This window comes from Engystomops pustulosus, chromosome 3 (genome assembly GCF_040894005.1).
Source record: "Engystomops pustulosus chromosome 3, aEngPut4.maternal, whole genome shotgun sequence".
Taxonomy (NCBI): domain Eukaryota; kingdom Metazoa; phylum Chordata; class Amphibia; order Anura; family Leptodactylidae; genus Engystomops; species Engystomops pustulosus.
Window position 1 is genome coordinate 16127721 of NC_092413.1, and position 16617 is coordinate 16144337.

Here is a 16617-nt window from a genome sequence, read left to right on the forward strand (position 1 = left end):
ACCTTCAAAAATTCACAACTTTTTTGTTTAATCAATGTAATTTTGCGGGATTTTATCATCACTTTTTGACCTTTTGATCACTTTTTGTTCAAACTTTAACGTGAAATGCCAAAAAGTAGCTATTCTGTGTTTGGATGTTTTTCTCCCCGCTATACGTTCATCATTGGGAACAATCATTTTAATATTTTGATCAGAACACAGTGGGACAGATTTACTTACCCGGTCCATTCGCGATCCAGCGGCGCGTTCTCTGCACTGGATTCGGGTCCGGCCGGGATTTATTAAGGTAGTTCCTCCGCCGTCCACCAGGTGGCGTTGCTGCGCTGAAAAGCATCGGAACGCACTGGAGTTCACCGAACCGCGCTGAGTGAAGGTAAGTGCAAGCTCCGCGACATATAGATATATAGATATAGAATTGTGCCCTGAACAAGCACAGACCCCTGTGATGCACAGCTATGTAACGTGTTATGCTTGGTGCTGAACACAGAGCTAAAGGTGTCCAGTCGTTGATGAACCCGCATGAGAATCTGTGCTGATAACACTTGAACCAGAAGAGATGTTCCGCATCTGAATGTGTGATTCCATGCTTGTCACAGTGTCGCAACGATACCTAGTCAGGCAGGGTCGGCTCCAGGTATCAGTAGGCCCCTTGGGCGACAGAGCCTCATTGGGCCCCTTTGCAGTGAACTCATTTGGCGGCATTAAAAATTCAGAAAATCAAATAGTCTCCTGTTTCCTAAAATATTCCCTAGTTTACCATCCCAAACACCCCCCTTATGGTTATTTTACATACAGGCCCTTCACCCCCTATGGATTCATAAGATGCAGCCCCCTCACCCCCTATGGATTCATTCATGGATACAGACCTTGATTCCTTATGTACAGCCTTAAGTGGGCCCCCCCAGCAGCTCTGGGCCCCAGCACTTGTCCCAGGTATGCCCAGTGCTGGTGCCGGCCCTGTAGACAGGACTCCTTTACATGCTAAAGGAAAGAGACTCAAAATCAGATTGAAATCTGTGTAAACCTCTTCATCACTGATAGCGATATTTCCCAAGGTTACCGTACAATAACTCCAGAAATAATGATAAGATTGTGACTCCGCACTGCACGCGCCCACATTCCCGTATCACCGAGCGCGCTGCTTATTCTCTCTTCTGAGCTCCGAGGCTTTCACGCTTTACATTGCCAAGATCCGTTTTGTAAGCCCCGAGCCTCAGGAAGAGCAGAGAGCGTGGAGCTGTGTACTCTGCCCATTCATCCCGCTCCTATACATCGCCCTTGAAATCGGAGAGGTGCTAAGTGCACTTCAACCACACAAAGCTTCTCCAGATTATACACTGCGGACGTCTCCATTGTGTGATGAATTTTTTGAGTTATATGGTTTTTTTTTTTAGTTTTCTGAGTTTTCGCCATATTTATGGAAAGGTTTGTGCAGTCGCATTCTCCGTATTATAAAATGCCTCATGTTTGAGACACTAGCGACTGCTTCATACACCGATGCTCAGTGCCCCGGGGTATGATGGTGCCCCCGACCACCAATGGGTGGCAGTGGAGCGCTACTGTCTATTTATTCTCTATCTATGGGGCAGATTTATCATACGCTGGCTCTAAGTGTAAGATGCTGCCCCCGGCCCTCCGGCAATGGGCAGATTTATCGGGAGGCTCCAGTCTCCTGATAAAACGGGTGGGCAGCTGCGCTGAACCGGCGGTAGTTTTGTACTCAAGGTCTGATCTGGTGCGTAGTTTAGTCCAAACGGGCGAAGTGAGAAATTATTATAGAGATTTCTAGATTCCCTTCTGCTCTAGACTTATTTCTATGGACCTGGATGGATCATAATATAATAACCCTCAGTATATCGGTATCTCCCTGAGGAGCTGATCCCGGTCCAGAGCTGGAGGTTACATTTTGGCAGATCCCTCACACAGTTACTGGGAGTAAAGGGAAGAGAAGTTGTATTTGGTTGATTCTTCTTCTTCTTGCAGGTCACCTGGCGTCCTCCTCTCAGACCAAATGGAGATGTAATAAGTTATGAGATCCGCATGCCGGACCCTCGGATCCTCCTGACTGACCCCGCACTGATGAGTTATATCATGACCGGGCTCATCCCATACAGTAACTATTCTGTGACCCTAGTGGTCTGCTCCGGAGGGGGGTCATATCACGGGGGGTGCACCGAGAGCCCGCCCACTCATGTGACCACACACTCCGCCCCTCCTGAAGGCGTCCGCCCGCTGTCAGTGATACCCGTTAGTGAAACATTCATTGCCGTTTCATGGCAGCCGCCTTTAAGGCCTAATGGACCGGATATCAGGTAACGGGGGAAATTGGCTTTCAAAAAAAATTTAATTAATTCATGAAGAAGAGTTTAAAAAAGTCAAACCAAGTAAAAGTCACAGAAAATTAATTTTTACATTTATGCAAATTAGGCTTCTCAGTGCACAAGGGGAGGGGCTTCTCAGGGAGCTGTTTTTGGCATCTTACGCCCCTTATCTCTATACATCACTGCCCCTACATACAGTGACTGACATTTACCATAGAAATAAAACATAGGAAGATGAAGAACAGAAGCATCAGAGGCCACAGCCACAGCCTAGTGACACCGCCGCAGCCTCTGAGCTCTTTTTGTACCTTTTGTGAGTCTATTTTTTGTCTTTGTCTTTTGTCACACAAATCACTCCATAGCCGTTACTAAGCACGGTCAGGACTGCGCAATTATTTGCACCCATATAGACGCAAATCAATGTTAAATCAGGCATAAACATGGAAGCAGGAGAAATACAAAGACAAATTAGGCGCAATTTCTTATCTCATATCTTATCTATTTTTATTGATTGATCTATCTCATATCTATCTATCAATCTATCTAATATCTATCTATCTATCTATCTCATATCTATCTATCTATCTATCTATCTATCTATCTATCTATCTATCTATCTATCTATCTCATATCTATCTATCTATCTATCTATCTCATATCTATCTCATATCTATCTATCTATCTATCTATCTCATATCTATCTATCTCGTATCTATCTATCTCATATCTATCTATCTATCTATCTATCTATCTATCTATCTATCTATCTATCTCATATCTATCTATCAATCTATCTAATATCTATCTATCTATCTATCTATCTATCTATCTATCTAATATCTATCTATCTCATATCTATCTATCTCATATCTATCTATCTCATATCTATCTATCTCATATCTATCTATCAATCTATCTAATATCTATCTATCTCATATCTATCTATCTCATATCTATCTATCTAATATCTATCTATCTATCTATCTATCTATCTATCTATCTATCTATCTATCTATCTCATTTCTATCTATCTACCATCTATCTATCCATCTCATATCTATCTATCTCATATCTATCTATCTATCTATCTATCTCATATCTATCTCATATCTACCTATCTACCTATCTATCTCCTATCTATCTCATATCTATCTATCTATCTATCTATCTATCTATTTCCTATCTATCTATCTATCTATCTATCTATCTATCTATCTCATATCTATCTATCTATCTATCTATCTATCTATCTCATATCTATCTATCTATCTCATATCTATCTATCTATCTCATATCTATCTATCTATCTCATATCTATCTATCTATCTCATATCTGTGTAACTTTATATCTCTTTCTCTCATATATTTGTACCCTCTATCTAATATCTTAATAAAAATTCCTCAAAACTCACACCCATCCCCCCTTGATGTGCAGAGCATTAGCCTTCCCTCTGCAGCACATCGCACCCCTCCATGCCACATTCAGATTAATGCAAATTGTCATTAGTGAGAACTTTCCAATAGAAATCCTGTAGGAACCTAAATAATGGATGATTAAATAGATGCGATAAAAATATCTCCTACAGCCCCCCAATACCACGGACACAAACGCAGTATCTTTTAACCCTATAAAGGGACTGAACGTGCAATATACTGCCATAGATTATAATACGGTAACGTCCTGGTGTGATAGACAGAGGCGGTAGATGGCATTTCCATGATAAAGACCTCTAGTTAATTATCGGTGTTAAAGGATTTTTTATTTTTTTTTTTAATTACAATTTTTTATTTTTTTTTTTTTGCAATTTGTAGCAGAATAAGTTTGGATACGGCAACCTGTTTATCTGCGCAATTGTGCAGCTGTAAAAACAAAATCGTGTTTGAAAACCGCCTGTTTTTTGTTTAATAATATTAGTCGAGATAATCCGGACGCTCTGCTTGTCTTTTGTGTTAGATATGAACTCCTGAGACGCACAATCCTGCAACCACTTACATCAAATCCCCCTGAAGATTTAAATCTGTGGCAGAATATTTACTCAGGAACTCAGTGGTTCTGTGAAGATAAGGGTCTTAGCAGGTAAGATTACAAAACGGGGGAAAAAAAAACAAGTCCTGGCATTTTTTCGTACTGCGCGTTGTCGTCTGCGGCAAACCCAATATTACAGCCGAGCGAAATAATATGGGGAACGGATCTTTTTATAGGTTAAAGATAAAAAAAAAATGTAAAAAAATTTTAAAAAACAATTTTGAAGGTTAATTTGGAAATTAGAAAAATTTCTCAAAAATTGGGATGTCAAAAAGTTGGATTGAAAAAAAAATCAATGGTCATAATTTGCAGATGTTTACAGCTGCTTTCTGCTGGACTTGTCCACATCTTTGTAGCAAGGGCATCAATAATGACTCCATTGAAATGGTGTTTGCTTCAAAATCCCCCCCAAAAAATTATTACTAAAAGTTTGATACTAAAAGAAACTATGGTCATAACATACAGAAGTTCTGTTGACCTCACTGTTCAACCCGTTCAGAAATGTCAATCAAGGTCAGTAATGATTTTGTTTTAGTGGTGATAGCCACACCGATTGTTAAAAATTTGTTACAATTTAAAAAAAAGTGGAATCCATAAAACTATGGTATTTATATAGAGGCTTGTACTTGACCTGTCCTCTTGGCTGGATATATGTCTTTGACCTGTCCTCCTGGCTGGAGATGTGTCCTTGACCTGTAGTCTTGGCTGGAGATGTCTCCTTGACCTGTAGTCGTGGCTAGCGTTGTGTCCTTGACCTGTAGTCTTGGCTGTAGATGTGTCCGTGACCTGTAGTCTTGGATGGAGATGTGTCCTTGACCTCTCGTCCTGGCTGGCGTTGTGTCCTTGACCTCTCGTCCTGGCTGGCGTTGTGTCCTTGACCTCTCGTCCTGGCTGGCGTTGTGTCCTTGACCTGTAGTCTTGGCTGGAGATGTCTCCTTGACCTGTAGTCGTGGCTGGAGATGTGTCCGTGACCTGTAGTCTTGGATGGAGATGTGTCCTTGACCTCTCGTCCTGGCTGGCGTTGTGTCCTTGACCTCTCGTCCTGGCTGGCGTTCTGTCCTTGACCTGTAGTCTTGGCTGGAGATGTCTCCTTGACCTGTAGTCTTGGATGGAGATGTGTCCTTGACCTCTTGTCCTGGTTGGGGTTGTGTCCTTGACCAGTTCTCTTGGGAGGAGATGTGTCCTTGACCTGTCCTCCTGGCTGGAGATGTGTCCTTGACCTGTAGTCTTGGCTGGAAATGTCTCCTTGACCTGTCCTCCTGGCTGGAGATGTCTCCTTGACCTGTAGTCTTGGCTGGCGTTGTGTCCTTGACCTGTAGTCTTGGCTGGAGATGTGTCCTTGACCTCTCGTACTGGTTGGGGTTGTATCCTTGACCAGTTCTCTTGGGTGGAGATGTGTCCTTGACCTGTCCTCCTGGCTGGAGATGTCTCCTTGACCTGTAGTCTTGGATGGCGTTGTGTCCTTGTCCTGTAGTCTTGGCTTGAAATGTGTCCTTGACCTCTCATCCTGGCTGGCATTGTGTCCTTGACCAGTTCTCTTGGTTGAAGATGTGTTCTTCACCGGTCCTCTTGGCTGGAGATGTATCCTTGATGTATTGCCTTGGCTATAGATATGTCTTTGACCTGTCATCCTATCTGGAAATGTGTCCTTGATCAGTCCACTTGTCTATAGATGTGCTCTTGACTGGAGATATGTCATTGACAATTCCTTTTGGCTGGAGATGCGTTTTTGACAAGTGCTCTTGGCTGGAGAAGTGTTCTTGACCTGTTGTCTTGGGTGGAGATGTGTCCTTGATCAGTCCTCTATAGGACAGGGATATTATGTCATGCTAAAACATAAAAAACATTTTACTCCAGAAAACCCATAATGAACAGATGTGTCCATGACCTTTCTTCTTGGTTGATAATATGTGCGTTTGGGGCATGAACAGGTTTTCACAACCATATATTTGATACTTTAGTATCCAGTAAATCTACAAGGTAGGCATGGGCTCCAGAGTTCAGACTCAGAGTTCAAAGTTCAGGTAGTGGCCCCCTCCCTATGCAACTCTGTCAAAGCTTCCAGCCATTCCCCATTTCCATTGATTATAGACCATTTTGTTCCCCAACACAGCAAAAATTTTCACTTTGTCTCTCGTACAAAGTAATGGTGCCTTTGTGGTGTCCCACAGTAATAATGTCCTAATTTATTCTCCCACATAGTATTAATACCACTTCTAGACTTTTTATAGATTGGTGTCTACCGTTGTACTACCCCAACCTTTTTCACACCCACAAGGTACACTTCCACACATAAAGTTATACACTCTAATCTGTTTTCCCAAACTACCAATTTATAGTTCCCGTTCTGTCACCAGAAATGAATACCCGCTGTGGTGATGGTTCCTTCTCCTCCATTGCCTCCAAAAGCCATTAAAGAAAGGGACTATTCCCATAATAGTCGTCCCAAATGCTGAAAGGAGGATAAAAGTGGACAAGAGAAGAGTTGTCACTCCAAGTCCACTGTACTTGCTGCTAAAGCAAATAAAATAATGGGATGTATCAAGAGAGGAATAGATTCTCATGATAAAGACATAGTTCTGCCCTTATACAAATCCCTGGTCAGACCACACATGGAATATTGTGTACAGTTTTGGGCACCAGTGTATAAAAAGGATATAGTAGAGCTGGAACGGGTGCAGAGGAGAGCAACCAGGATTATTAGGGGAATGGGGGGATTAGAATACACTGACAGATTAAAAAATTTGGGATTATTCAGTTTAGAAAAAAGACGACTGAGGGGAGACCTCATTACAATGTACAAATACCTGAACGGACAGTACAAGGATCTCTCCAAAGATCTTTTTATACCTCGGTCTGTGACCAGGACAAGGGGGCATCCTCTACGCCTAGAGGAGAGGCGATTCTACCATCACCATAGACAGGGGACATCCTCTACGCCTAGAGGAGAGGCGATTCTACCATCACCATAGACAGGGGGCATCCTCTACACCTAGAGGAGAGGCGATTCTACCATCACCATAGACAGGGGGCATCCTCTACACCTAGAGGAGAGGAGGATCTACCATCACCATAGACAGGGGCATCCTCTACACCTAGAGGAGAGGAGGATCTACCATCACCATAGACAGGGGCATCCTCTACACCTAGAGGAGAGGCGTTTCTACCATCACCATAGACAGGGGACATCCTCTACGCCTAGAGGAGAGGCGATTCTACCATCACCATAGACAGGGGACATCCTCTACACCTAGAGGAGAGAAGGTTCTACCATCGCCATAGACAGGGGGCATCCTCTACACCTACAGGAGAGGCGGCTCTACCATCACCATAGACAGGGGGCATCCTCTGCGCCTAGAGGAGAGGCGATTTTACCATCACCATAGACAGGGGGCATCCTCTGCGCCTAGAGGAGAGGAGATTTTACCATCAACATAGACAAAGGTTCTTTACTGTAAGAGCAGTGAGACTGTGGAACTCTCTGCCGCAGGAGGTTGTTATGGCGGACTCTATGTACATGTTCAAGAGAGGCCTGGATGACTTTCTGGAGAGAAAAAATATCACGGGTTATGGGGATAAAACATTTATTTAATTCTTAAAGGTTGGACTTGATGGACTTGCGTCTCCTTCCAGCCTTATATACTATGATACTATGGTACTAGTTCTTCAAGAGAGAAGCCAACTAGGACTTATTTTGTAGACTAGTCTTCGGAAGAGCAGCTTTTTATGTAGCAGGGGGTCTAATGGCCATCCCTAACTTAGGGGACCATCACAATACCTGGAGCTATTCCAATGAGACTGGTGATACCTAAACCACAATAAAGCAATACCGAAAACCAAACATTTTGTCAGCAACTGAGACATTAGAGAAATTTTATTGTACAACGAACAACCTGGAGGAACCAAAAGTAGACCTTGAAGACTTTCGAAAAACAAAGGATGTAAACTTTAAAAAGGCAGATGTCCAAAAATCTTTCTCAGTAGTGACCATAAAGATCTGATGTAAAGGAATTAAAAAGGAAGTTGAGGTCAACCATGAAATAAGTGGGAAGAAGTCAACCATGCAGAGCTTATATGACCTAAGAGGAGGCATGAAATCAACCGAGAAGCACTTATAGGAACCGGAAGAAAGAATCAAAACACTCAAATCACATATGAGGAATAATGGATGATCTCTACTACAATGCATTTAGGGATGTAAGACGAGGCATGAAGGCGACCATTAAGCACGTAGGACTAAGACCATGGTGGAAGAGTGACAAGACTATTGCAAATCTATAGGGACATCCTAAACATAAAGTGAAAACAAAAACACCTAGGAATGGTCTTATGGTACTAGAGGTCTACAGGGAACATCTTTTCTGCTGAGATTTCCTACGAATGAGATTGACCATAAATCATGCGTGACCTCCCAACCATCTGGGGAGATGTATGGTTGCCTACCTGGTGGTTGCTCGGATGTAGCTTCCATGGGAAACGAGTTGGACAGGTACTTTTAGAATGGGGTCCCTTGGCCCTTGATTCGCATGTTAGAGAGTAGAAAATCAGATGAAGAGGAGATGGAGACCATCTATGAACATGATACTCTAAATTTTACTATGTGTATGTTGTGATATTCTAGATCGTACCCACTAATGGCATTATTTTACTGGTCTGCCATCGATATGTCACTTACCATTCCCTGCCAGTCTTTGTATAGTGGACTTCACAATTGTCACCCCCAATATGAACATGTGACCTCTACTCAATGGCCTATCTTGAAGCTGTGAGACCCCAAGTCAAAATCTGTACCATGTAATATTGTGGTACTGGGAAAAGACACTTTATGGGCCCCCTTAGGCTCCTAGGCCCATCTGCAATTGCAGCCACTACAACCCCTCAAATTATGGTTCTGACCACCACAGCCGACCACTGGTATGCCATTGCCCCAAATAACTGGACTACATACAGTGTTCCAAGTTTTTTTTTTGTTGGTTTTAGGCCTGCTACAATTACCGAGGGGGTGTGGCTTATAAAAAAAAATGGGGTGTGGCTTTAGAAAGGGTTTGTGGTTTAAAAATGTGACAATGGGGGTCATTTACTAAGGGCCCGATTCGCGGTTTCCCGACGTGTTACCCGAATATTTCCGATTTGCGCCGATTTCCCCTGAATTGCCCCAAGATTTTGCCACACGCAATCGAATTTTGGCGCATCGGTGCCGGCGTGCACGTGACAGAAATGGGGGGGCGTGCCAAATGAAAACCCGACGGATTCGGAAAAACCGCCGCATTTAAAAAAAGAAAAATGTCGCAAGACTTCCTTCACTAGGAATAGGCCGGTGTACTTGAGTGCGTTCCGATGCTCTTCAGCGCAGCAGCGCCACCTGGTGGACGTCGGAGGAACTACCTTAGTAAATCCCGGGCCGGACCCGAATCCACCGCAGAGAACGCGCCGCTGGATCGCGAATGGACCGGGTAAGTAAATCTGCCCCAATGTGTGCCAAAATTTAGGTGCACTACTCTTAGTAAGGCTTCTAAATGCTGGTATAAACTTAGACTCAACTATCTGGAAAAGCTTAAATTTAAAGCCAAGGCATTAGGCTTAACTAGTTCTCATTTAGGCCGGCCTAAGTATGGTATTAGTAAATCCATCAGAATACACATCTATAACCTTCCATCCCTCTATATTTCAGATACACGTTTTTTGAGTACAAGCTGATCGTGTACAATTCTGTAGGATACACATCGAGTCCGGAAGTTGTCGGAAAAACCCTTCCTGGACCCCCCATAAGGGGCAGTCATCTGACTGTGAAGGCCGTAAACCACACGGCTATAGAGGCGTCCTGGACCAGACCCTGTAAGTACTATCTATCTATCTATCTATCTCATATCTATCTATCTATCTATCTATCTCATATCTATCTATCTCATATCTATCTATCTATCTCATATCTATCTATCTATCTATCTATCTATCTATCTATCTATCTCATATCTATCTATCTATCTATCTATCTATCTATCTATCTATCTCATATCTATCTATCTATCTATCTATCTATCTCATATCTATATCTATCTATCTATCTATCTATCTATCTATCTATCTATCTATCTATCTATCTCATATCTAACTATCTATCTATCTATCTCATATCTATCTATCTCATATCTATCTATCTATCTATCTATCTATCTATCTATCTATCTATCTATCTATCTATCTATATCATATCTATCTATCTATCTATCTCATATCTATCTATCTATCTCATATCTATTTATCTATCTATCTATCTATCTATCTATCTATCTATCTATCTATCTATCTATCTCATATCTCTATCTATCTATCTATCTATCTATCTATCTCCTATCTATCTATCTATCTATCTATCTATCTATCTATCTATCTATCTATCTATCTATCTATCTATCTCATATCTCTATCTATCTATCTATCTATCTATCTATCTATCTCCTATCTATCTATCTATCTATCTATCTATCTATCTATCTATCTCATATCTATCTATCTCATATCTCTATCTATCTATCTATCTATCTATCTATCTCTCTCATATCTATCTATCTATCTATCTATCTATCTCATATCTATCTATCTCCTATCTATCTCATATCTATCTCATATCTATCGCAAATCTATCTATCTATCTATCTATCTATCTATCTATCTATCTCATATCTATCTCATATCTCCTATCTATCTATCTATCTATCTCATATCTATCTATCTATCTCATATCTATCTATCTCCTATCTATCTCATATCTATCTCATATCTATCGCAAATCTATCTATCTATCTATCTATCTATCTATCTATCTATCTATCTATCTATCTATCTATCTATCTATCTCATATCTATCTCATATCTCCTATCTATCTATCTATCTATCTATCTATCTATCTATCTATCTCATATCTATCTACCTCCTATCTATCTATCTATCTATCTATCTATCTATCTATCTCCTATCTATCTATCTATCTATCTATCTATCTATCTATCTCATATCTATCTATCTATCTATCACATATCTATCTATCTCATATCTATCTATCTATCTATCTATCTATCTATCTCATATCTATCTATCTCATATCTATCTACCTCCTATCTATCTATCTATCTATCTATCTATCTATCTCCTATCTATCTATCTATCTATCTATCTATCTATCTATCTATCTATCTCATATCTATCTATCTATCTATCTATCTATCTATCTATCACATATCTATCTATCTCATATCTATCTATCTATCTATCTATCTCATGTCTATCTATCTATCTCATATCTATCTATCTCTCTGTGTAATAACACTTATATATCCATCCTATAGATATCTAATACTATGAATCTATTCTTTATAATAATCCTCTTTATCATATAGCGCGGCTCTTCACCCCTCCTGTACGTTTCCTCTTGCAGCTGTAGGTGATCTACAAGGTGACGTTGATCATTACACCGTTGTATTGCGGTCACACGATGATGACAAGTCTCTGACATTTGGTGCGGATGTGACCCGAGCAGTGATTGGTGGATTACTCCCAAACACGGGCTATCACCTCTATGTGGAGGTCTCCAATGGGCCGCACGGTATCAGCGGCGGCTGGGAACACGTGAGCACCCTGGATGGAGGTCAGCACTTCACTCAATCTGAGAAGTAAATGGATTGTATCCAGTCATCTTATTACAGCCGCACAAGAAGGGGCTAAGATGTTAAAATGCTTCTAAAGTGCATCACAGAGAGATCAATAATGAGTCCCCCCGAGACAGGAGCAGACCTGTGCCTAATAGTCACCATTACCCCCGCCTGAACCTGTGCCCCCGCCCCGGGAGAGAGCTTATTATCTAGATAGATGGAAAGAAAGAAAGATAGATAGATAGATATGAGATAGATAGATAGGTATGAGATAGATAGATAGATAGATATGAGATAGATAGATAGATAGATAGATAAATAGATATGAGATAGATAGATAGATAGATAGATAGATATGAGATAGATAGATAGATAGATATGAGATAGATAGATAGATAGATATGAGATAGATAGATATGAGATAGATAGATAGATAGATAGATAGATAGATAGATAGATAGGTATGAGATAGATAGATAGATAGATAGATAGATAGATAGATAGATAGATAGATATGAGATAGATAGATAGATATGAGATAGATAGATAGATATGAGATAGATAGATATGAGATAGATAGATATGAGATAGATAGATAGATAGATATGAGATAGATAGATAGATATGAGATAGATAGATTGCCGGTTTGTCAGGGGTTACAAGCCCGGAGAGATCTGGCCCATTATGTTGCTGTCTTTACCATTTGTCCTTGAGCCACATTTTCTTTTTTTTTTCTCCTTCTTTTTTGGCACAGGTCTTTTTCCGTGAATTTCCTTGCGCACCCGTAAACCTGATTTGCGCCGTATGTGTCTACGTCCATCGCCTGCATCCATGGCACATGATTCACAAAAAAATTGTGCCTAAAAAATTGCTGCAAAAAACCTGCAAAAATAAACCTGACTAGCCCCAAATGTGCCCCTTATATCCGCGATAATATCATCACCGCCCACGTGTTCGCGCTCATTATATAAACCTTCTTAATGTGGATTTAGCATCTTCTCCTCAATACAAAAAGTCACCGTCACCTTTAATGTTTTCTTGTTTTAAACCCCCCCCCCCAAACTTTTTCCTGGGTGACTGCGATACATCAGACGCCGCTATCCGCTCTCGTTTCCGGCGCAGGGAATGTCACCTTAAAATGAGATTTGGGTATAAACCAGCGTGCTATAATCAACACTGGAGATAATTTACCTAACGATAATGCGGCCATTGCTGGGGGTCATCGCGGGTGACACGTCTAATGTCCCCAGGTCACCCGCCATGACGTGGTGTGACATCACTGTATCAATACAACGACAGAATGTTCCGTCAGCATCGATACATTGTAGCGTCATTAGAAGTCGTGTGGTTCTAGTAAGTCCAGGCAGTCCGGGGGTCTCGTCATGGGGGGGTCATGTATTTTTGCATAGTCTGGATGGACAGCTGGAGTGTACTGAGACTTTTCTATTAATTCCAGAGCCTGAGGGCATGCTCCCCCCAGAGGTTGTGGTAATGAACAGCACAGCTGTACGTGTCATCTGGTCGCCCCCTTCAAATCCGAACGGCGTTGTCACGGAATATTCCATCTATGCGAATGATAAGGTCTACAAGACGGACAGCGAGGCGCCCTATGTCTTTATAGTGGGGGACCTGGCTCCGTATACAGTCTACAGCGTACAGGTGCGTATAGGGGGGTGAATATCACATGTTGTAGCAGAGCTGATCATATCTCCTGTGTGAATACACTCCTACAGCATAAATCACTATGGAGGGGGTGTATTTAAGGGGCTGCTCAACCTCCCTCTAAAATATCAGGGGTCTAACATTTTGGGAAGAAATGTGTATGGTATGACCAAAGCTGTATCTGCAAACCATGTTTATATTGTAGGATTTTGTCTTCTTTATGTGCACTGGAGGTGTGTCCTCACACTGCTGTGTTCTGTGTTCTATGCACTGTAGACATATCCTCACACTGCTGTGTTCTGTGTTCTATGCACTGTAGACATATCCTCACACTGGTGTGTTCTGTGTTCTCAGCACTACAGACCTATCCTCACACTGCTGTGTTCTCTGCACTGTAGACATATCCTCACACTGGTGTGTTCTGTGTTCTCAGCACTAAAGACCTATCCTCACACTGCTGTGTTCTCTGCACTGTAGACATATCCTCACACTGTTGTGTTCTGTGTTCTCTACACTGTAGACATATCTTTACACTGCTGTGTTCTGTGTTCTCAGCACTATAGACATATCCTCACGCTGCTGTGTTCTCTGCACTGTAGACATATCCTCACACTGCTGTGTTATCTGCACTGTAGACATATCCTCACACTGCTGTGTTCTGTGTTCTCTGCACTGTAGACATATCCTCACACTGCTGTGTTCTGTGTTCTCTGCACTGTAGACATATCCTCACACTGTTGTGTTCTGTGTTCTCTACACTGTAGACATATCTTTACACTGCTGTGTTCTGTGTTCTCAGCACTATAGACATATCCTCACGCTGCTGTGTTCTCTGCACTGTAGACATATCCTCACACTGCTGTGTTATCTGCACTGTAGACATATCCTCACACTGCTGTGTTCTGTGTTCTCTGCACTGTAGACATATCCTCACACTGCTGTGTTCTGTGTTCTCTGCACTGTAGACATATCCTCACACTGCTGTGTTCTGTGTTCTCTGCACTGTAGACATTCTCACACTGCTGTGTTCTGTGTTCTCTGCACTGTAGACATTCTCACACTGCTGTGTTCTGTGTTCTCTGCACTGTAGACATATCCTCACACTGCTGTGTTCTGTGTTCTCTGCACTGTAGACATTCTCACACTGCTGTGTTCTGTGTTCTCTGCACTGTAGACATATCCTCACACTGCTTTGCTCTGTATTGAACTGCTCCAAAGCCACTTCCGTCTGCTGTTACCATAAACTCAAACCTTGAGTAGAAAACAGAGCACAGCAGTGTGAGGACATGTTTGAAGTGCACTTGGAGAACTTGTCATTACTGGGTGTCCCACTACTATAATTGGGTACTTGGGTTGGGATTCTGTAAGCCCGCTCCATTGTGGAGTGGAACATTCCCAAATTTATCTTACTGGCCTCTAAAATAAGGGATTGTCCCGGCTGTTCTCATACAGATGACCATTATAATGAATTAACAACAACCGTAACATAACCCTGGTGGTCCCCACTGCTGGCAGTCCCCCACCCATGAGATGGGGGCAGATAATCCCTATGATAAATCTTTCCCCATTGTGTGTATCTGTACCCTAATACTTCACTATCTTATATTTCGTCAGGTGGAAGTCTGCACCGTGTATTCCTGCATAAAGAGCAACGCCACACAAGTAGCCACCAAGGAAGGATCGCCACGGAAGATAGCGCCCCCTAGGATAGCCAACGTCACAGCAAGGCAAGAAGTGAAGCTTTACATCATACCCTGTGTACCACGTCCGGTGCCATAGCGGTATTTGGGCCGCAAACTTGCCATCTGAATGAGCCCCATATATATAGCCCAGTGTGTGTATGTGCAGTATACACCCAGTATATATATATATATATATATATATATATATATATATATATATATATATATATATACACTCACCGGCCACTTTATTAGGTACACCTGTCCAACTGCTCGTTAACACTTAATTTCTAATCAGCCAATCACATGGCGGCAACTCAGTGCATTTAGGCATGTAGACATGGCCAAGACAATCTCCTGCAGTTCAAACCGAGCATCAGTATGGGGAAGAAAGGTGATTTGAGGCCTTTGAACGTGGCATGGTTGTTGGTGCCAGAAGGGCTGGTCTGAGTATTTCAGAAACTGCTGATCTACTGGGATTTTCACGCACAACCATCTCTAGGGTTTACAGAGAATGGTCCAAAAAAGAAAAAACATCCAGTGAGCGGCAGTTCTGTGGGCGGAAATGCCTTGTTGATGCCAGAGGTCAGAGGAGAATGGGCAGACTGGTTCGAGCTGATAGAAAGGCAACAGTGACTCAAATCGCCACCCGTTACAACCAAGGTAGGCAGAAGAGCATCTCTGAACGCACAGTACGTCCAACTTTGAGGCAGATGGGCTACAGCAGCAGAAGACCACACCGGGTGCCACTCCTTTCAGCTAAGAACAGGAAACTGAGGCTACAATTTGCACAAGCTCATCGAAATTGGACAGTAGAAGATTGGAAAAACATTGCCTGGTCTGATGAGTCTCGATTTCTGCTGCGACATTCGGATGGTAGGGTCAGAATTTGGCGTCAACAACATGAAAGCATGGATCCATCCTGCCTTGTATCAGCGGGTCAGGCTGGTGGTGGTGGTGTCATGGGGGGAATATTTTCTTGGCACTCTTTGGGCCCCTTGGTACCAATTGAGCATTGTTGCAACGCCACAGCCTACCTGAGTATTGTTGCTGACCATGTCCATCCCTTTATGAGCACAATGTACCCTGTAACATCTGATGGCTACTTTCAGCAGGATAATGCGCCATGTCATAAAGCTGGAATCATCTCAGACTGGTTTCTTGAACATGACAATGAGGTCACTGGACACAAATGGCCTCCACAGTCACCAGATCTCAATCCAATAGAGCATCTTTGGGATGTGGTGGAACGGGAGATTCGCATCATGGATGTGCA

At 42.2% G+C, this 16617-nt stretch overlaps 1 protein-coding gene across 4 annotated transcripts in view; it reads left to right on the forward strand.

The window, feature by feature from the left end:
• Positions 1-16617, forward strand: part of USH2A (usherin) — a 493686-nt gene that overhangs the window by 338496 nt on the left and 138573 nt on the right. For all 4 annotated transcript variants that reach the window (XM_072140122.1, XM_072140124.1, XM_072140123.1 and 1 more), the window contains exons 42-47: positions 1984-2312; positions 4276-4398; positions 10019-10182; positions 11784-11993; positions 13454-13656; positions 15274-15386. In XM_072140122.1, the coding sequence (XP_071996223.1) occupies positions 1984-2312; positions 4276-4398; positions 10019-10182; positions 11784-11993; positions 13454-13656; positions 15274-15386 (1142 nt within the window). The remainder of the gene's footprint in view (positions 1-1983; positions 2313-4275; positions 4399-10018; positions 10183-11783; positions 11994-13453; positions 13657-15273; positions 15387-16617) is intronic.